Source organism: Hyperolius riggenbachi, chromosome 7 (assembly GCF_040937935.1).
Source record: "Hyperolius riggenbachi isolate aHypRig1 chromosome 7, aHypRig1.pri, whole genome shotgun sequence".
Classification (NCBI taxonomy): Eukaryota; Metazoa; Chordata; class Amphibia; order Anura; family Hyperoliidae; genus Hyperolius; species Hyperolius riggenbachi.
Window position 1 is genome coordinate 23240305 of NC_090652.1, and position 22895 is coordinate 23263199.

General features: G+C 48.8%; 2 protein-coding genes across 5 annotated transcripts in view; both read left to right on the forward strand.

The window, feature by feature from the left end:
• LOC137524134 (zinc finger protein 585A-like) overlaps positions 1 to 22895 on the forward strand; it is a 122888-nt gene that overhangs the window by 58907 nt on the left and 41086 nt on the right. For 2 of the 4 annotated variants that reach the window (XM_068243685.1, XM_068243687.1), the window contains one exon: positions 14812 to 17114. In XM_068243685.1, the coding sequence (XP_068099786.1) occupies positions 14812 to 16256 (1445 nt within the window). In that variant the 3' untranslated portion in view covers positions 16257 to 17114. Of the gene's footprint in view, positions 1 to 14808; positions 17115 to 22895 lie in introns of those variants that run through there. The other 2 variants (XM_068243688.1, XM_068243686.1) reach the window with 2 other exon arrangements.
• Positions 21162 to 22895, forward strand: part of LOC137524127 (zinc finger protein 605-like) — a 93593-nt gene continuing 91859 nt past the window's right edge. The window contains exon 1 of the mRNA XM_068243670.1: positions 21162 to 21227. The gene's annotated coding sequence lies outside the window, so the exon portion shown is untranslated. The remainder of the gene's footprint in view (positions 21228 to 22895) is intronic.

Sequence of the window (22895 nt, forward strand, 5' to 3'; positions counted from 1 at the left end):
CCCCCAAGCTTAACAGCGGCTGACAGCCCGCTGTTTCTTGAAACAGCGGGCTGTCAGCCGCTAAAGCCATTTTTATCGACGACTTGTCAATTTTATATGACTTTTCCAATAAAGAGCTACTAAATTACTGAACGTGGTGCTTGCTTGGATCTTCACCACTGCCAGCAGCAGCTACAGTGCCCCTGCCTCACCACTGCCAGCAGCAGCTACAGTGCCCCAGCCTCACCACCACTGCCAGCAGCAGCCACAGTGCCCCAGCCTCACCACTGCCAGCAGCAGCCACAGTGCCCCTGCCTCACCACTGCCAGCAGCAGCTACAGTGCCCCTGCCTCATTACTGCCAGCAGCAGCTACAGTGCCCCTGCCTCATCACTGCCAGCAGCAGCCACAGTGCCCCTGCCTCACCACTGCCAGCAGCAGCTACAGTGCCCCTGCCTCATTACTGCCAGCAGCAGCTACAGTGCCCCAGCCTCACCACTGCCAGCAGCAGCCACAGTGCCCCTGCCTCACCACTGCCAGCAGCAGCTACAGTGCCCCTGCCTCATTACTGCCAGCAGCAGCTACAGTGCCCCTGCCTCACCACTGCCAGCAGCAGCCACAGTGCCCCAGCCTCACCACTTCCAGCAGCAGCCACAGTGCCCCAGCCTCACCACTGCCAGCAGCAGCCACAGTGCCCCTGCCTCACCACTGCCAGCAGCAGCTACAGTGCCCCTGCCTCATTACTGCCAGCAGCAGCTACAGTGCCCCTGCCTCACCACTGCCAGCAGCAGCTACAGTGCCCCTGCCTCATTACTGCCAGCAGCAGCCACAGTGCCCCTGCCTCACCACTGCCAGCAGCAGCCACAGTGCCCCTGCCTCACCACTGCCAGCAGCAGCTACAGTGCCCCTGCCTCACCACTGCCAGCAGCAGCTACAGTGCCCCTGCCTCACCACTGCCAGCAGCAGCCACAGTGCCCCAGCCTCACCACTTCCAGCAGCAGCCACAGTGCCCCAGCCTCACCACTGCCAGCAGCAGCCACAGTGCCTCAACCTCACCACTGCCAGCAGCAGCCACAGTGCCCCAGCCTCACCACTTCCAGCAGCAGCCACAGTGCCCCAGCCTCACCACTTCCAGCAGCAGCCACAGTGCCCCAGCCTCACCACTGCCAGCAGCAGCCACAGTGCCCCAGCCTCACCACTGCCAGCAGCAGCCACAGTGCCTCAACCTCACCACTGCCAGCAGCAGCCACAGAGCCCCAGCCTCACCACTGCCAGCAGCAGCCACAGTGCCCCAGCCTCACCACTGCCAGCAGCAGCCACAGAGCCCCAGCCTCACCACTGCCAGCAGCAGCCACAGAGCCCCAGCCTCACCACTGCCAGCAGCAGCCACAGAGCCCCAGCCTCACCACTGCCAGCAGCAGCCACAGAGCCCCTGCCTCACCACTGCCAGCAGCAGCCACAGAGCCCCTGCCTCACCACTGCCAGCAGCAGCCACAGAGCCCCTGCCACACCACTGCCAGCAGCAGCCACAGAGCCCCTGCCTCACCCACTGCCAGCAGCAGCCACAGTGCCCCAGCCTCACCCACTGCCAGCAGCAGCCACAGTGCCCCAGCCTCACCACTGCCAGCAGCAGCCACAGTGCCCCAGCCTCACCACCACTGCCAGCAGAAGCCACAGTGCGCCAGCCTCACCACTGCCAGCGGCAGCCACAGAGCCCCAGCCTCACCACTGCCAGCAGCAGCCACAGAGCCCCAGCCTCACCACTGCCAGCAGCAGCCACAGTGCCCCTGCCTCACCACTGCCAGCAGCCACAGAGCTCCAGCCTCACCACTGCCAGCAGCAGCCACAGAGCCCCAGCCTCACCACTGCCAGCAGCAGCCACAGTGCCCCAGCCTCACCACTGCCAGCAGCAGCCACAGTGCCCCAGCCTCACCACTGCCAGCAGCAGCCACAGAGCCCCAGCCTCACCACTGCCAGCAGCAGCCACAGAGCCCCAGCCTCACCACTGCCAGCAGCAGCAGCAGCCACAGAGCCCCAGCCTCACCACTGCCAGCAGCAGCCACAGTGCCCCAGTCTCACCACTGCCAGCAGCAGCCACAGTGCCCCAGTCTCACCACTGCCAGCAGCAGCCACAGAGCCCCAGCCTCACCACTGCCAGCAGCAGCCACAGAGCCCCAGCCTCACCACTGCCAGCAGCAGCCACAGTGCCCCAGCCTCACCACTGCCAGCAGCAGCCACAGTGCCCCAGCCTCACCACTGCCAGCAGCAACCACAGAGCCCCAGCCTTACCACTGCCAGCAGCAGCAGCAGCCACAGAGCCCCAGCCTCACCACTGCCAGCAGCAGCAGCCACAGAGCCCCAGCCTCACCACTGCCAGCAGCAGCAGCCACAGAGCCCCAGCCTCACCACTGCCAGCAGCAGCAGCCACAGAGCCCCAGCCTCACCACTGCCAGCAGCAGCCACAGAGCCCCTGCCTCACCACTGCCAGCAGCAGCCACAGTGCCCCAGCCTCACCACTGCGAGCAGCCACAGAGCTCCAGCCTCACCACTGCCAGCAGCAGCCACAGTGCCCCTGCCTCACCACTGCCAGCAAAAACGACAGCAAAAGGATATGGGGTGTGCCGTAGCTTTAAGACCACTGAACCAATGATCAAGAGATGCAGATCCAAGCGAAGCAGGCACCACCTTCAGTAATGTAGTAGCTCTTTATTGAAAAAGTCATAAAAAATGACAAGTCATCGATAAAAATGGCTTTAGCGGCTGACAGCCCGCTGTTTCTTGAAACAGCGGGCTGTCAGCCGCTAAAGCCATTTTTATCGACGACTTGTCAATTTTATATGACTTTTCCAATAAAGAGCTACTAAATTACTGAACGTGGTGCTTGCTTGGATCTTCACCACTGCCAGCAGCAGCTACAGTGCCCCTGCCTCACCACTGCCAGCAGCAGCTACAGTGCCCCAGCCTCACCACCACTGCCAGCAGCAGCCACAGTGCCCCAGCCTCACCACTGCCAGCAGCAGCCACAGTGCCCCTGCCTCACCACTGCCAGCAGCAGCTACAGTGCCCCTGCCTCATTACTGCCAGCAGCAGCTACAGTGCCCCTGCCTCATCACTGCCAGCAGCAGCCACAGTGCCCCTGCCTCACCACTGCCAGCAGCAGCTACAGTGCCCCTGCCTCATTACTGCCAGCAGCAGCTACAGTGCCCCAGCCTCACCACTGCCAGCAGCAGCCACAGTGCCCCTGCCTCACCACTGCCAGCAGCAGCTACAGTGCCCCTGCCTCATTACTGCCAGCAGCAGCTACAGTGCCCCTGCCTCACCACTGCCAGCAGCAGCCACAGTGCCCCAGCCTCACCACTTCCAGCAGCAGCCACAGTGCCCCAGCCTCACCACTGCCAGCAGCAGCCACAGTGCCTCAACCTCACCACTGCCAGCAGCAGCCACAGTGCCCCAGTCTCACCACTGCCAGCAGCAGCCACAGTGCCCCAGCCTCACCACTGCCAGCAGCAGCCACAGAGCTCCAGCCTCACCACTGCCAGCAGCAGCCACAGAGCTCCAGCCTCACCACTGCCAGCAGCAGCCACAATGCCCCAGCCTCACCACTGCCAGCAGCAGCCACAGTGCCCCAGCCTCACCACTGCCAGCAGCAGCCACAGTGCCCCAGCCTCACCACTGCCAGCAGCAGCCACAGAGCTCCAGCTTCACCACTGCCAGCAGCAGCCACAGTGCCCCAGCCTCACCCACTGCCAGCAGCAGCCACAGTGCCCCAGCCTCACCACTGCCAGCAGCAGCCACAGAGCCCCAGCCTCACCACTGCCAGCAGCAGCAGCCACAGAGCCCCAGCCTCACCACTGCAGCAGCCACAGAGCCCCAGCCTCACCACTGCCAGCGGCCCAGCAGTCACAGAGCTCCTGCCTCACCACTGCCAGTAATTGGCAGCAGCCACAGTGCCCCAGCCTCACCACTGTCAGCAGCAGCCACAGAGCCCCTGCCTCACCACTGTCAGCAGCAGCCGCAGTGCCCCAGCCTCACCACTGTCAGCAGCAACCACAGTGCCCCAGCCTCACCACTGCCAGCAGCAGCCACAGAGCCCCAGCCTCACCACTGCAGCAGCCACAGTTCCCCAGCCTCACCACTGCAGCAGCCACAGAGCCCCAGCCTCACCACTGCCAGCGGCCCAGCAGTCACAGAGCTCCTGCCTCACCACTGCCAGTAATTGGCAGCAGCCACAGAGCCCCAGCCTCACCACTGCAGCAGCCACAGAGCCCCAGCCTCACCACTGCCAGCGGCCCAGCAGTCACAGAGCTCCTGCCTCACCACTGCCAGTAATTGGCAGCAGCCACAGTGCCCCAGTATCACCACTGGCAGCAGCCACAGAGCCCCTGCCTCACCACTGCCAGCACCCACTGTGCCCATTTTTTTTGTTGCCAGGCCAGCCACAGTGCACCTGCCTCGCCACTGCCAGCAGCCACAGTGCCTATCTTTTTTGTTGCCAGCCACAGTGCACCTGCCTCACCACTGCCAGCAGGCACTGCCAGCAGCCCCAGTGCCCATCTTTGTTGTTGCAGCCACAGTGCCCCAGCCTCACCACTGCCAGCAGCAGCCACAGAGCCCCAGCCTCACCACTGCAGCAGCCACAGTTCCCCAGCCTCACCACTGCAGCAGCCACAGAGCCCCAGCCTCACCACTGCCAGCGGCCCAGCAGTCACAGAGCTCCTGCCTCACCACTGCCAGTAATTGGCAGCAGCCACAGAGCCCCAGCCTCACCACTGCAGCAGCCACAGAGCCCCAGCCTCACCACTGCCAGCGGCCCAGCAGTCACAGAGCTCCTGCCTCACCACTGCCAGTAATTGGCAGCAGCCACAGAGCCCCAGCCTCACCACTGCAGCAGCCACAGAGCCCCAGCCTCACCACTGCCAGCGGCCCAGCAGTCACAGAGCTCCTGCCTCACCACTGCCAGTAATTGGCAGCAGCCACAGTGCCCCAGTATCACCACTGGCAGCAGCCACAGAGCCCCTGCCTCACCACTGCCAGCACCCACTGTGCCCATTTTTTTTGTTGCCAGGCCAGCCACAGTGCACCTGCCTCACCACTGCCAGCAGCCACAGTGCCTATCTTTTTTGTTGCCAGCCACAGTGCACCTGCCTCACCATTTTGCAGAAGTTTCCCTCATTTTGCAAGTTTTTTTCAGGCCTGCAAAGCAGGCATGCTCGGGTCCCCATTGACTTCAATTAGGCTCGGTGTTCGGCTGGACCATGTTCGGCCGAGCCGACCCGAGCCTGTATAACTGGGTGTTCGATCAACACTACCCTGGACCCCTCACTCACAGTCTGAGGCAGAAGAGTCCTGGCATTGCCATCTTGGTATATGCCTGTGCCATCAGGGAGGAAGACTTCACTGCTGGAGTAACCTGGTCATTCAGTATAGTCAGGTAGTCAGCTGACCTCATTCTGTGGGCACATAATGCTGCTAAACCTGTAATGATTATCCAATGGGAGACTTTTACCTACTTGCTTGGTTATTATGGACAGTGATTGTGCTGATCCGGTCTTTTTGTTGTTGTTCACATGGCTGTTTAAAGGACACCCGAAGCAAAAATAAACGAATGTAATAAATAATACATACAATCTTCCTTCTCCTAAAAATTACTTTCCCGGAGCGTCATTCGGACAGCACCCCTGCTGAGACTTGTCTCCCTCCCTGACTGAGGACAGGAAGCTGAAAAATAAAAATTTGCATAGCAAATAGGCAGCAGCATAATTAGGGAACAAGTACCTCCATCTTCAGTTCAGTTTCCTGTCCCCGGTCAGGATGCATGGGAGAGTCTCCTCTGGGTGCTATCCAGTCAGGCGGCTGGGGCGGCGTGGGTCAGGACTCCTGGAGAAAGATCGTTCAGTGAACGATAGCGGGTCCTGCAGCGTGTTGGAGGCTACTCCTGAAGAGGCAGCGGCTTTATGGGCGCAGGCGCGCTACACAGGAAGTTCCGGTATTCGAAACCGGAAGTCGTCATGCGCACGCGTCCCGCATGACGTAACCACCCGGAAATGTGCAGACCAACAGCGCACAAGCCAATCAGGCGGCTGGGGCGGCGGAGATCATACACCTGAAGCAAATCAGGTAACTAAATAACTATTTAAAACAGCAAAATGTATCCATTCGTCATTCTGCTCTTTGAATTTGACGATGGAGGACGCTGCAGGTTCTTTCTCTCTGCAGTCTGCAGAGCCAGGCCTAGATCCCTCTCTGGCAAGTAATATTGAAAGTATTTACTTAGCCAGCATATATCTGTGTTAGAGGGAATATTGTATCTTACAGTCTTGTCTCTTATTTTTTTCTTTAGCCCAAAAGAACTGACAAAGCTGATAAATTGGATAAACTCAATCCTCAGACCAGTCAAGTGGGTGATTGTCTGTATTAATGCATGATATATATTTTTTGCTATGTTACAGATAGGCTAAAAAGGGCTATGTTTGTTTATATTATAGACAAAAAAGGACAAGACTGATAAGAGTGTTCATCAGACCAGTCAAGATAGACATACAAAGAATGAGAGAAAATGTGCTATGTGCAATACTCGTTTTGTAACCTCTTCAGCAAGAAAATTGTGTCAGGCCTGTACTGAGAAAGTAGTCAAGGATGAATCTCCTGTGTTGATGAAAGGATTTATGGGCTGGATGCAGGCTGAGATGGCATCAGCTATTAAAGAAATTAAAGACTCAGCTATAGCCTCTACCTCTACTTCTATTCCAGCAGTGTCCTCAGCAGATGTTCCACTGATTTCTGAGAATACAGATAATACGGCCTCTGCTAATACCATAGATCCACCTGAGTCCCCGGTATCCTTAATACCCCCTTTGGTTCAAAAAAGGAAAAGAAATAAGGAGGATTCAGAAGCTTCTGAATTATCAGAAGGAGAAATTTCAGAATTAGAAGATATTTCTGCAGAAGAGGATGGGGTTAAATCAGATAATCATCAAAGATTTGCCTTTTGTCCAGAATTAATGAAAAGCCTTTTATCAGAAATGTATGAAACAATGGGTATAAAAGATGAACAAAAATCCTTGACACCGTTAGATGAGATGTATGTTGGTTTGGCGGATCCCCAATTTCAGGTTATTCCGGTTCATTCTTCCTTGAAAGATTTAATTAAGAAGGAATGGAGTAACCCTGAAAAGAGGGCTTTTTGGCCTAGGTCTCTATCTAAAAAATATCCCTTTAGTCCTGAGGATCAGGCTTTTTGGGGTCCTCCGCCCAAATTAGATCCTTCTCTGTCTAGAGTGTCAAGGAAAACTGACCTATTATTTGAGGATTTTGGTAATCTTAGAGATCCCATTGATAAAAAGCTGGACAATATTTTACGCAGAGCATGGGAATCATCCTCTCTTACTTTCAAGCCTGCAGTAGCTTCTACAGCTGTGACTCGGTCTCTTAAATCCTGGTTACTAGAAGTACAGACTAAGATTGCAATGGGAGTGCCTAGGAATGAGATCCTGAATGAATTTCCTAAATTATTTAATGCAACTAATTATCTTACAGACGCAGCCGATGATGCAGTAAAATTAACAGCAAGAACTACTGCTTTGGTAAATTCAGCAAGAAGGGGAGTATGGGTGAAAACGTGGAACGGTGATAATGCATCCAAGTCTAGACTGTGTGGTATACCATGTGAAGGTGCCTTGTTGTTTGGTTCTAAACTCGAGGAGACTCTGGATAGAACGGCTGATAATAAAAAGAACTTTCCAAATAAGAAAAGACCCTATCAACCTAGACGGTCCTTTCGAGGACCCGTCAGGTCTGACCCAGGAGTTAAGCAGACCCAAAACAGGAAAAGATGGGCTCCCTATAGACCACAGAAGTCCAAGACCAATTTTGCTCCCCCTAGTAGATCTGACAAACAATGACGCCAGGATTCCGGTGGGAGGGAGACTGGCTCATTTTTTCGAGTTCTGGCAGATTCACATGACAAATCAGTGGTTACTAAAGATCATACTAGAAGGATACAGGATAGAATTCGATCAACCCCCACCACTAAAATTTCTGGTTACCCCCCTCCCAGTAGATCCAGAACAAGAGATATTTCTTCAACAGGAGATAATGTCCTTATTACAAAAGAGAGTTGTAAGAGAGGTGCCATTATGTCAAAGGGGTTTAGGGTGTTACTCACCGGTATTCCTAGTAAAAAAACCACAGGGAAGCTTCCGCTTCATTCTAAATCTCAAGGTCTTAAACAAATGCATACAATACAGAAGGTTCAGAATGGACAACATTCACTCTGTTATTCATCTCCTACAGAAAGACTGTTTCCTGGCATCCTTAGACCTCAAGGATGCTTACTGGCACATCCCAATGCATCTCTCATCCCAACAGTATCTGAGATTCGCAGTTCCAATCGGAGGGAAGGTAAGACACTTTCAGTTTTCTGTTTTACCTTTCGGAATATCTTCAGCTCCATGGCTGTTTACTAAAGTAATTGCTGAAGTATTAGCCATCCTAAGATTAAGGTCCATTAATGTGCTTGGATATTTAGATGATTTCTTGTTTTGGGGTCCTTCTCGTGAATTTGTAATTACTCAAAGTCAGATAGCCCTTGAATTCCTCCAAAATTTAGGGTGGCTGGTTAACTGGGAAAAGTTTTCTTTAACACCAAGTCAGTCCATGGAATTTTTAGGGTTCACTATTTCCACTAGAGAGGAAAGGACTTTTTTGCCTGTTAGAAAAATATCGGCAATTACAGAATATATTTTTTCTTTTCAGAAAGCAAGGACAATTTCTCTAAGAAAGGCCATGTCTCTACTAGGACTTTTAACGGCCAGCTTTCCAGCAGTACAATGGAGCCAATTTCATGCGAGAATTCTGCAAATATGGATTCTAAAAGCTTGGAACAAGAAGTTGTCAATGCTGGACAAGAAGATATTGATACCCCACTATGTGAAAGTCTCCCTGATGTGGTGGCAGGACCAATCACACATCGCAGAAGGTCGTATGTGGAATTATCCGGTTCAGAAAGTACTGACGACGGATGCCAGTTCCTGGGATGGGGAGCCCACTTAGATTCCTTGCCAGCCCAGGGTCAATGGTCCAGGACAATGTCTTTGAAGTCATCGAACAGCAGAGAGCTGGAAGCAGTTTATCAGGCATTACAACACTTCAGTACTCCTCTCAGGAATACACATGTAACAATCAGAACAGACAACAGCTGTGTAGTAGCATATCTGAACAGACAAGGGGGAACAAGGAGTATGACCTTATGGACCCAGACTTTTCGGATCGTTTCTTGGGCAGAAAACAATATCAAATCCTTGACGGCAGTCCACCTGAAAGGCACATCAAATTCCCTGGCAGATTCCTTGAGCCGTTCAAAGTTAGACCAGAACGAATGGTCCCTCAATCATCGGGTTTATCAGCAAATAGTGGATCAATGGGAACATCCGGAGGTGGATCTATTTGCCAGGAGAACGAATATGAAATGTCTAAAGTTTTGTTCCCTATATCCGCAGGACAATCCTTGGAAACTGGATGCATTCTCAATAAACTGGGGATCACATCTGATGTACGCTTTCCGCCCATACCTCTTTTACCAAAGGTACTAAAGAAGATCGTTCAGGATCAAGCCAAAGTAATTCTCATCGCTCCACTATGGCTAAAGAGACCTTGGTTCACATTACTTCAAGCTATAGCAGTCTCGAAACCGATCATACTCCCACTTCAAACAGATCTATTGAACCAGGGGCAAATTTTTCACCCGAACCTGAAACTCCACCTCTCAGCATGGAGGCTGAATGGCGCATCTTGAAAGATAAAGGGTTCTCCAATAGGCTCACAGAAACTTTAATTCAAAGTAGGAAGAAGGTCACTCGGCAGATCTATAACAAAGCCTGGAAAGTGTTTAAGAGATGGTGTGCAGAAAGATCATTGGAAGCAACTTCATCATCTTCTGTATTGGAATTTCTTCAAAGTGGCTACGAAAAAGGTCTGAGTGCAAGTACGCTTAAGGTACAAGTTTCCGCATTAAGCATTTTTCTAGAAAGAAAGTTAGCTCAAGAAGAGTTTGTTATTCGATTCTTTCAGGCACTAAAGAGACTGAGACCGGTGATAAGACCTAGAATTCCATCTTGGGACCTAAATACAGTTTTACAAGGACTTTGTGAAGCTCCGTTTGAGCCGATTGAAAATATATCAGAAAAATATTTATCATTGAAAACAGCCTTCCTTATTGCCATTACTACGGCTAGGAGAATATGAGAAATTCAAGCACTATTAATAAGAGAACCATACTGCATAATATCGGATGATAGGGTTACGTCCAGATATTACTTTTTTTACCAAAGGTAGTATCCAAATTTCATAGAACTCAAGATATCTTTTTACCCTCATTCTGTCAAGACCCAGCTAATGAGAAAGAAAGGAGGTTACACTGCTTGGATGTAAAGAGATGTCTCATTCAATACTTGGAAATGACAAAACAGTGGAGGAAGTCCGACGCAATATTCGTTCTGTTTTCGGGAAAATTCAAGGGGAACAAAGCTTCCAGAGGAACATTATCCAGATGGATAAAACAGACGATTGCTACTGCTTACAAGACTCAAAATAAACAGCTATCTTCCACAATTAAAGCTCACTCGACTAGAGGAGTCTCGGCATCTTGGGCAGAGAGGGCTGGGGCCACTATTGAGCAGATCTGCAGAGCTGCGACTTGGTCCAACCACAACACCTTCGTCAAGCATTATAGGCTGAATATTTTAGCTAGCACAGATTTAACTTATGGGAGAAAAGTATTACAGGCTGTAGTCCCTCCCTAAGAGAATAATCTTGGTTATCATCTCAGCAGGGGTGCTGTCCGAATGACGCTCCGGGAAAGAACAACTTACCTTCGGTAACGTCTTTTCCGGAAGTCAAGAGGACAGCACCCCTGCAACCCACCCTATTTTTGAGGGTTTATAAGGAATAAAGAATTACATTTTTTCAGCATCAATGGTTGTCCGTGTCTTTTTTATAACTGAAGATGGAGGTACTTGTTCCCTACTTATGCTGCTGCCTATTTGCTATGCAAATTTTTATTTTTCAGCTTCCTGTCCTCAGTCAGGGAGGGAGACAAGTCTCAGCAGGGGTGCTGTCCTCTTGACTTCCGGAAAAGACTTTACCAAAGGTAAGTTGTTCTTTTGAAGATATTCCACAGTTTTATTTTATGTTTAAATCTACTTTTTACGTTTTTTCTAACTGTTTAATTTTTTTTTTCTCAACGACACATTCATTGAAGTATGCCAGAGCTAAAAATCTATGAACTATTGACCCCCTTTTTTTTATCTCTTTCGTGCTCTCAGAAGCTATTTTCTGCTAGGAACGTGTTTTATAGTTGGAATTTCTTATCAGTGAGGGTCACACTGTAGTCACTTCCTGTCTGAGTCAGGACTGAGTCAGCCACTTACATACCTGATCTTTAACTCTTTCAGGCAGAGAAAGAAAAAAAAGGAACACAGCATAGTTATTTGTGTGCTAGGTACTGTAGATACCCATGCCTATCTCATCATGTCACATGTCACTTCGGGTATTCTTTAAGTGTGAGGCGTGTTACCTACCACCCGGGGTGCTGTGGCAGAGAGGGGTAGAAACAGGCACATGCAGAGTGCCTAGAGGAGAGGTGATGTAACTCACCTTCTGGGATCCACTCGTGGCCCATCTTCATCCTGTCTCATTAGTATTGACTCCTCCTGTGATCACGAGCCGCATGTGTATCCCGGGGAGGTGAGTTACTTCTACCCTCTCTTACCCTTACCACGTGTATTAGGGGGCTCCCTAGCTGCCTATACTAGGATGCTCTCTGGCTACCTAAACAGAGAAGGGGGGGTTGGCTATGTATACTAGGTGAGCTCCCTGGCCAACTATACTAAGTTGGGGGAGGTTTGTAGAATTCTTAGAATTTCCTGCTGACATTTATTAAAGCTAATTGTCAGAAATTAACATTTTTTTTTTTTTCAATTGAGATAGGAAATGTTTGGGAAGTGCTGATAAGTACTGATGTAAATATTTGGATGCTTATCACTTTGTTTACTGTTATCTAATTCCTTTCACACTTTTCTGACTGCTAATCTGATGGCAGAGTGAGCCCAGAGGCGTAGCTAGGGTTTTCAGCACCCGGGGACAGCGACAATTTTTGTGCCCTGTGGGAATGCCTGCACTGCGCCAAAATGGGCTTGGCCATAGCGGCAATTAGCTCTAGGCATTTGGACAAAATAGGTTTAGAACAGGGATTAGAATTATAGGGATGTGGATAAAATGAAGGGAAAACATTATGCCTGGTACACATGATGCTAATTCCCGTCAGATGGACGGGTAAAATCGATAATTTCCAGTATGTCCGACCTGCTCCCGATCCAGAACAGGATTTGTGAAGTAGTGATCTGAAAGATCCATCCTGTTCTTGATCGGGAGTAGATTGGACATGCTGGAAATTATCGTTCTGACTCGTTGATCTGACAGGAAACAGCATCCTATGTACCAGCCTTTGGGTTAGTTAAAGGGGCACTATGGCAAAAAAGTGTAAAATGTAAAATATGTGCAAACATAGACAAATAAGAAGTACATTTTTTTCCAGAGTAAAATGAGCCATTAATTACTTTTCTCCTATGTTGCTGTCACTTACAGTAGGTAGTAGAAATCTGGCAGAAGCGACAGGTTTTGGACTAGTCCATCTCTTCATAGGGGATTCTCAGGGATTTATTTATTTTCAAAAGCACTTAGTGAATGGCAGTTGCTCTGTCCAACTATCAAAAAACTGTGTAGCGAGCAGGGAGGCTGGCCAGCATCATTGTTTGTTTATATACTTTTTAGGGAATGTCTTTATAAAGAATAAAGGCCGTGCTTCGAATCCCCTATGAAGAGATGGACTAGTCAAAAACCTGTCACTTCTGTCAGATTTTTACTACCTACTGTAAGGGACAGCAACATAGGAGAAAATTAATTTATGGCTCATGTTACTCTGGAAAAAACATACTTCTTATTTGTCTGTTTGCACGTATTTTAAATTTTACAATTTTTCGCCATAGTGCTCCTTTAAGGTGGCCATACATCAGGTGATTTGGCAGCCGATCGACCACCCAATTTGAGAATTATTATCAAATCAGATGAAAATAAGTGCTGCCACAAGCATGGCCGTTTGATGCTGCGATCAATGTTGGGCCGAAATTGGTCGCATGTATCAGTCGGACGCGTTGCAAGATGTGGAGTCGACTTGCTCGATCGAGTGTGCAGCAGTAACAGCGTGCAATTTTGGGACGAATGACAAACACAACAGAATCTCGGTGCTCTCCCCACTAATATGAAATGTCCCCCCTTGCCGGGTGCAGTATACGTTACCTGTGTGTGTCTGCTGCTTGCTCCGCCTTCATCCACGTGCCTCGTGTGTTTGCCGGCGTAACGTGGATGCGCGTATGACATCACACAAGTGCCCATGTATACGTCAGCAACCACGTGGGGCGCGTGGATGAAGACAGAGCCAGTGGTGGGCAGGTGGAGAATACTTCACCAGGGAAACGTTTAACATTAGGGGGAGACAGCCGGTGAGGCGGCAGATGCAGCGTCACAAGGCTGATTCCCGAGAGATTGAATGCTGAAATTGAACGGGAATCGGCCTGTGGTGTATGGGCAGCCGACAGATCTGTTCTGATTACATTCCATCAGAGAGAGATCAGTCTCTTGGTCAATCTGGTCATACATCGCCTGATATATGGGCACCTTTGGGGCTACAGGAGAGAGAGATGGGTGAGGAGAGAGTGGAGAGAAGAGGAAAGGAGAGAGGGAGAGAGAAGAACAGAAGACAGCGAGGGAAGAGAAGAAAGTGATGGGGAGGAAAGTTTAGAGAAAAGTAGGGAAAGCAGAAAGAGAGGGTAAAAACGAGATACAGCATTTCTTTTACCAGGCCTGCAGTCTGTATGGCAAACGAGGGATAGAAGACTGAGAAAAGTAAGCCAGGCAGTCACACATGCAGGGCAGGAGCAGCCAGACCTCACACAGAGCATTCCCATCCTGCTATCTACTTTCCATTCTTCAGTACCGGTAATAGGACGCCTGACCCATGCAGTAAGTTGCAGCAGCTCTCCTGTAATCTTAAATCTCGCGGGCCTGAGCAAAGAGAAGAGGCTGTGCGTGTGAGACACAGCCTGGAGAGATGGGGCGGGGCAGCCAAGTGCCGAGCTCTGCAGCTGCTGATACATAACAGACACCTTGACTATGATAGGAAAAAAATATAACGTTGGCTTCTGCTGAAGCACCCCCCAGCTGCTTTGCAGGGGGGCAGGTGTACCTACTTGCCCCCACCTCCCTACACCTGTGAGTGAATCATGAAGGGACGGGGAATTCCTTCACACTTCATCTGTTAACCCTGTGCGTGTGAGAGAAAGTTCTGCCTGTTTGTGACTGAGCTCTCTGCAGAGAGCAGAGTAAATGTATCTTATGTGCAACATAAACATTTGTAAGTGTGTTTGCGAAACCTGTCACCTGACAGGCCTTTCATATAACTCTGCTTCAATATTACACTGTTCTTAGCATGTCAGACTGCAGAGACTCATACAAATTCATACCTTTGAAAATGAGACATTCCAAACGTAGCTAAAATCTGCACACAATGAATTAAAGCTTTTGCCTCTGATATTTAACATGAAAAGTAGGAAAATGTTTACACAGCTACTTGGACATTATTTGTACGCTGTCATTTTAGAGCACTTGGTTTGATAGTGTTCCTTTAAGCCTAGAAACTGTCTTGTTGTTTCTCTGCTACGGCAACACACATAACTGCTGACAGGACAATACTGTTCTCTAACTGTTATTTTCCCAGCAGATGGACAGGAAGTTGGAAACACTTCAGGGGGGCATCTTATCTCCCCTCCAGAATATGGTGCAGAAGAGAACGGTGGCGCACTACATTTACCAGCAGGAAACTCCATTGCTGATAATACACCCAGCAGATGTCACCATGAGGACAAATCACCAGATCTCTCCAATCCTGAGGAACCTCCTGATAGATCCCATCCTGTTACCTCAAATACCCATCCAAAGTGTCACAGTGCCGATAGATCAGGAGAACCGTCTTATTCTGGGGAATGTTCCAGTAACTCTAATACTGATAGAGAGGGAGATGGGAAGAATGATCAGTGCCCAGAATGTGGGAAATCTTGTAGAAACAAATCACATCTTGCTGAACATGTCAGGTTACAAACGAGGGAAGAGCAATTTCCATGTCCAGAGTGTGGGAAATGTTTTAATCTGAAAACTGATCTTCTCAGACATCAGAGGTACCACACAGGTGAGCTACCTTATTCATGTACAGAGTGTGGGAAATATTTCAGTGAGAAATCTAATCTTACTAAACATCAGAGAAAACACACAGGCAAGCGTCCCTATACATGTTCAGAGTGTGGGAAAAGTTTCACTCGGAAATCTCATCTTGTTGCACATCAGAGAATTCACACAGGAGAACGTCCTTATTTATGTACGGAGTGTGGGAAATGTTTCAGTGAGAAATCTCATCTTACTAAACATCAGAGAAGTCACACAGGAGAGTCTAATTTCTGTCCAGAGTGTGGGAAATGTTTCAGTCGTAAAGCTCAACTTCATAGACATCAGAAAAGTCACACAGGCAAGCGTCCCTATACATGTCCAGAGTGTGGGAAATGTTTCACTCGGAAATCTCATCTTCCTGCACATCAAAGAACTCACACAGGAGAGCGTCCTTATTCATGTTCAGAGTGTGGGAAATGTTTCATTGAGAAATCTCAACTTACTAAACATCAGAGAAGTCACACCGGAGAGACTGCTTATTTCTGTCCAGAGTGTGAGGAATGTTTCAGTCAGAAATCTCATCTTATTAAACATCAGAGAAGTCACAGAGGAGAGCGTCCTTATTCATGTCCAGAGTGTGGGAAATGTTTCAGTCGGAAATCTCATCTTCCTGCACATCAAAGAACTCACACAGGAGAGCGTCCTTATTCATGTACAGAGTGTGGGAAATGTTTCAATGAGAAATCTCAACTTACTAAACATCAGAGAAGTCACCACGGACAGACTGCTTATTTCTGTCCAGAGTGTGGGAAATGTTTCAGTCAGAAATGTAGTCTTAATACACATCAGAGAGGACACAAAGGAGAGCTTCCTTATTTGTGTTCAGATTGTGGGAAATGTTTTAGTCAGAAAGCTAGTCTTATTAAACACCTTAGAAGTCACACAGGAGAGCGTCCTCATTCACGTCAGGAATGTGGAGGAAAGTTACAGTCAGTCAGCTTATGAAGCTACGGGGATACAAGCACAAATCTCCTGGAAGCACATATTATTAGAGCAGCAGCAATGACGTGGCCTCACAGTGCTGGAACTACACTACAGATGTCACCTGCTCTACATTCAGGACTTTCTCCAAGCTGGGGACTCATCCTAACCTCTCATTTCTTGCTGATCATCTCAGAGGACATCTGCTGGAAGATTACTTGGGAAGACTAGAGTTATTAGTTACCTGGTAACATTGTCTCCAGTAATCTTCCAGGACAAGTGCCCCCCAGGGATTTAGGAGCAGACTTGTAATGTGAAGTAGAATCTTTCTCCAGTATGATAGGAGCTGCTAATGCCGTGGTAGATTATGTCTGCCTAGTCTGCTTCTTTCTATAGCACTGAAGGCAGGACTAATGGTATGGTGATATTATAGGGGAGGTACTGATGTGTTCCCTGGTGTCTCCATGGCAGCTGCATATTAATGGTCTAAGCTCCGCCTCCTTAGACTCGGTAGGACATCCTGAATGAATATAGGAAAAGCCCCTCCCTAACAAATGCTTCACTCATATGTCCCCACCCCCCGGCACCTGCAACAGATTGTGTGTGGGAAAATTACTGAAAACAGTGTTACCTGGTAATAACTCGTGATTTATTCATTCAGAGTGTGGGAAATGATCGACATGCTAAAATTCATTTCATTCTTCATCACAAAACACACCCAATAATTCCAGTGCCCTGTCTGTGCTGCCAGTCGTTATATGTATAGTAGATATTATAAGTAGGTAGAAGCTCCACCCACTCTGAATCTGTTGGGCAGAGCTTTTTCTGTATGACTTTATCTGAATTGCAAATAAATCTATTTTCTGATGACCGGTTATAAAATGTCTTTTTGCATTGTGTATTATACTAATATAAAAATACTTTCTGGATAATTTACACAAGTTCCTTCTCAGTAGATAGGGTGTCTATATACACAGTAATAGCCTGTCTGTATACCGATGCCTCTACTGAGCATGCTCTGTCCCCCCCAGTCACCCATATACCCTGTATGGGCAGCCTTTCAGTAATAGCCTGTCTGTATACTGATGCCTCTACTGAGCATGCTCTGTCCCCCCCAGTCACCCATATACCCTGTATGGGCAGCCTCTCAGTAATAGCCTGTCTGTATACTGATGCCTCTACTGAGCATGTTCTGTCCCCCCCAGTCACCCATATACCCTGTATGGGCAGCCTCTCAGTAATAGCCTGTCAGTATACTGATGCCTCTACTGAGCATGCTCAGTCCTCCCCAGTCACCCATATACCCTATATGGGCAGCCTCTCAGTAATAGCCTGTCAGTATACTGATGCCTCTACTGAGCATGCCCTGTCCTCCCCAGTCACCCATATACCCTGTATGGGCAGCCTCTCAGTAATAGCCTGTCTGTATACTGATGCCTCTACTGAGCATGCTCTGTCCTCCCCAGTCACCCATATACCATGTATGGGCAGCCTCTCAGTAATAGCCTGTCAGTATACTGATGCCTCTACTGAGCATGCTCAGTCCTCCCCAGTCACCCATATACCCTATATGGGCAGCCTCTCAGTAATAGCCTGTCAGTATACTGATGCCTCTACTGAGCATGCCCTGTCCTCCCCAGTCACCCATATACCCTGTATGGGCAGCCTCTCAGTAATAGCCTGTCAGTATACTGATGCCTCTACTGAGCATGCTCTGTCCTCCCCAGTCACCCATATACCCTATATGGGCAGCCTCTCAGTAACTAATAGCCTATCTGTATACTGATGCCTCTACTGAGCATGCTCTGTCCTCCCCAGTCACCCATATACCCTATATGGGCAGCCTCTCAGTAACTAATAGCCTATCTGTATACTGATGCCTCTACTGAGCATGCCCTGTCCTCCCCAGTCACCCATATACCCTGTATGGGCAGCCTCTCAGTAATAGCCTGTCTGTATACTGATGCCTCTACTGAGCATGCTCTGTCCTCCCCAGTCACCCATATACCCTGTATAGGCAGCCTCTCAGTAATAGCCTGTCTGTATACTGATGCCTCTACTGAGCATTCCCTGTCCTACCCAGTCACCCATATACCCTGTATGGGCAGCCTCTCAGTAATAGCCTGTCTGTATACTGATGCCTCTACTGAGCATGCTCTGTCCCCCCCAGTCACCCATATACCCTGTATGGGCAGCCTCTCAGTAATAGCCTGTCTGTATACTGATGCCTCTACTGAGCATGCCCTGTCCTCCCCAGTCACCCATATACCCTGTATAGGCAGCCTCTCAGTAATAGCCTGTCTGTATACTGATATCACTACTGAGCATGCTCTGTCCTCCCCAGTCACCCATATACCCTGTATGGGCAGCCTCTCAGTAATAGCCTGTCTGTATACTGATGCCTCTACTTAGCATGCTCTGTCCTCCCCAGTCACCCATATACCCTGTATGGGCAGCCTCTCAGTAACTAATAGCCTGTCTGTATACTGATGCCTCTACTGAGCATGCTCTGTCCTCCCCAGTCACCCATATACCCTGTATGGGCAGCCTCTCAGTAATAGCCTGTCTGTATACTGATGCCTCTACTTAGCATACTCTGTCCCCCCCCCAGTCACCCATATACCCTGTATGGGCAGCCTCTCAGTAATAGCCTGTCTGTATACTGATGCCTCTACTGAGCATGCTCTGTCCTCCCCAGTCACCCATATACCCTGTATGGGCAGCCTCTCAGTAATAGCCTGTCTGTATACTGATGTCACTACTGAGCATGCTCTGTCCTCCCCAGTCACCCATATACCCTGTATGGGCAGCCTCTCAGTAATAGCCTGTCTGTATACTGATGCTTCTACTGAGCATGCCTTGTCCCCCCCAGTCACCCATATACCCTGTATGGGCAGCCTCTCAGTAATAGCCTGTCTGTATACTGATGCTTCTACTGAGCATGCTCTGTCCTCCCCAGTCACCCATATACCCTATATGGGCAGCCTCTCAGTAACTAATAGCCTGTCTGTATACTGATGCCTCTACTTAGCATACTCTGTCCCCCCCAGTCACCCATATACCCTGTATGGGCAGCCTCTCAGTAATAGCCTGTCTGTATACTGATGCCTCTACTGAGCATGCTCTGTCCTCCCCAGTCACCCATATACCCTGTATGGGCAGCCTCTCAGTAATAGCCTGTCTGTATACTGATGCCTCTACTGAGCATGCTCCGTCCTCCACAGTCACCCATATACCATGTATGGGCAGACTCTCAGTGGTAGCCTGTCTGTATACTGATGCCTCTACTGAGCATGCTCTGTCCTCCCCAGTCACCCATATACCATGTATGGGCAGCCTCTCAGTAATTGCCTGTCTGTATACTGATGCCTCTACTGAGCATGCTCTGTCCTCCCCAGTCACCCATATACCCTGTATGGGCAGCCTCTCAGTAATAACCTGTCTGTATACTGATGCCTCTACTGAGCATGCCCTGTCCTCCCCAGTCACCCATATACCCTGTATGGGCAGCCTCTCAGTAATAGCCTGTCTGTATACTGATGTCTCTACTGAGCATGCTCTCTCCTCCCCAGTCACCCATATACCCTGTATGGGCAGCCTCTCAGTAATATCCTATCTGTATACTGATGCCTCTACTGAGCATGCCCTGTCCTACCCAGTCACCCATATACCCTGTATGGGCAGCCTCTCAGTAATAGCCTGTCTGTATACTGATGTCACTACTGAGCATGCTCTGTCCTCCCCAGTCACCCATATACCCTGTATGGGCAGCCTCTCAGTAACTAATAGCCTATCTGTATACTGATGTCTCTACTGAGCATGCTCTGTCCTCCCCAGTCACCCATATACCCTGTATGGGCAGCCTCTCAGTAATAGCCTATCTGTATACTGATGCCTCTACTGAGCATGCTCTGTCCTCCCCAGTCACCCATATACCCTGTATGGGCAGCCTCTCAGTAATAGCCTATCTGTATACTGATGTCTCTACTGAGCATGCTCTGTCCTCCCCAGTCACCCATATACCCTGTATGGGCAGCCTCTCAGTAATAGCCTATCTGTATACTGATGTCTCTACTGAGCATGCTCTGTCCTCCCCAGTCACCCATATACCCTGTATGGGCAGACTCTCAGTAATAGCCTGTCTGTATACTGATGCCTCTACTGAGGATGCTCTGTCCTCCCCAGTCACCCATATACCCTGTATGGGCAGCCTTTCAGTAATAGCCTGTCTGTATACTGATGTCTCTACTGAGCATGCCCTGTCCTCCCCAGTCACCCATATACCCTGTATGGGCAGCCTCTCAGTAATAGCCTGTCTGTATACTGATGCCTCTACTGAGCATGCTCTGTCCTCCCCAGTCACCCATATACCCTGTATGGGCAGCCTCTCAGTAATAGCCTGTCTGTATACTGATGTCACTACTGAGCATGCTCTGTCCTCCCCAGTCACCCATATACCCTGTATGGGCAGCCTCTCAGTAATAGCCTGTCTGTATACTGATGCCTCTACTGAGGATGCTCTGTCCTCCCCAGTCACCCATATACCCTGTATGGGCAGCCTCTCAGTAATAGCCTGTCTGTATACTGATGCCTCTACTGAGCATGCCTTGTCCTCCCCAGTCACCTATATACCCTGTATGGGCAGCCTCTCAGTGATAGCCTGTCTGTATACTGATGCCTCTACTGAGCATGCTCTCTCCTCCCCAGTCACCCATATACCCTGTATGGGCAGCCTCTCAGTAATATCCTATCTGTATACTGATGCCTCTACTGAGCATGCTCTGTCCTAATTTAGCCCCTCATGATGTATCTTCCAGCACATACACTGATGCTTCGGGTTGTCAGATGGCTGTAAAGTGTGTATACTGTTATCAGTTTTTATGCAGACATCAGCTATTCTATATTCTCACGCCATCATCATCAGAAATCAGAAGGCTGTGTACTGTGAAGGATGTCACCAATATGGCCGGCTGGACCTCCTGCCAGGAACTAGGGGTAAGCAGGGGAATGTTTAATGTGAATGGAACCCCACCACAGGCAAAAACAACTGTGATTTCTTAAATGTTTTCATTGTGTTAATTTTCTAACTAATTTTTTAAAGAAAACCTGCAATGAAATTACCGCAAAAATTTATACTTACCTGGGGCTTCCTCTAGCGCCCTGAAGGGATACATGTAAAAACTGCGCTGACAAATTTGGGCACAGGATGAAGCCGATAAATGGCTTACTGTGGTCCTGAACAAGACCCGGCGACGTTATTTACTATTCTCCTCCAGGGGAATGGATAGTGGGGGGAAAATGTAATTTGGATGCCAGTTGTTGTTTTTAAGCAATTTGCGCTCCTTCTTTCACCGGCACCCAAATTAGCTTCTGAGCTGTGATATAGCCGTAATTCACAATTCGGTCTATGGTGCGCACACATTTGCTGTCACTTGCTTTGTCACATATTTTATATGGAGTTAATAATGTTAGAATCAGCTTGATGGTGTTAAACAGAGATGTGATCAAGGAGACAACCAATCCTAAGAATTTAAAGGGAACCAGAGACGAAGCACCATTATGTTTTTTACCATATTTATCAGTAAGAACATTAGAGAAAACACTTACCATGCTCTCTGTTTCATCCTCACTGCTAAAACTGTTATCAGCTGTGATAAGAATCCCAGACTGAGCATTCAGTCTGGCTTTGCAGGGAATAAGTATAGCTGAGTCATTATAGCATAGCCACAAGGGGGCAGGCTTGGGCTTGAAAAGACACCAGAGAAGACATACTCAGCTATAATCTTTCAGTAGCAAAGCTAGAGTGAGCTCAGTTGGGGATTCTTATCAGAGGTGATAACAGTCAGATTAAACAGAGAACAATGAAACAAAGAGCAGATTAGGTGTTTACTGTCATGTTCCCACTGATTTATAAGGTAAAATACAAGAGGGTGCTTCATCTCTGGTTCACTTTAATAAGGGCTAATAAGCTTTAATAAGCTTTATGAGCTTTAATAAGCTTTAATAAGCTCATAGACTCACTATGTCTGGTGAACAGGGATAGTAAATGACATGGCAAGGATACTGAAAGTAAATGCAAAACTTTCAAACAGATTCTTAATGATTATTGCAGAACGTGCATACCTTGTGGGAATAAAAAGCTCTAGATTTAAATAAAGGCCAGTATGGGTAAATAATGTTATGTATATGATTAAATATAAATGTAATGCCTTCTGGGGCATAAAGCGTGAGGGGACGGCATCTGCAATAGACATATAAGGAATGTGACAAAACTGTATAAAGGTCATCAGACTTGCAAAACTGGAAGCTGAATAACAAGGGGCTCGTGGTATAAAGTCCCATCCCGCCAAAAAGTTTTACAAATAGATACATTCAAAAAGGAAGAAGGCTGAAATTGTGGAACTTTTTAAAGATCTGGCAGGGAACTTGATTGTGGAGGACGGAGCTAAAGCTGAGATTTTAAATGCCTGTTTTGCTTCTGTCTTCACCAAAGTGACGCCCTTGCCTCAGCATACAGCTCTGGGGTGTTCCCAGTCTGCCTCATTCAGCATGGATTGCCTAATACAGGAAGCTATATAGGTACATTTACCACTTGTGAGCTTGCAAAACAGGCACCTTAAAGTGAACCTGAGATAAAAGAAACCTCGGGCTTTATACTCACCT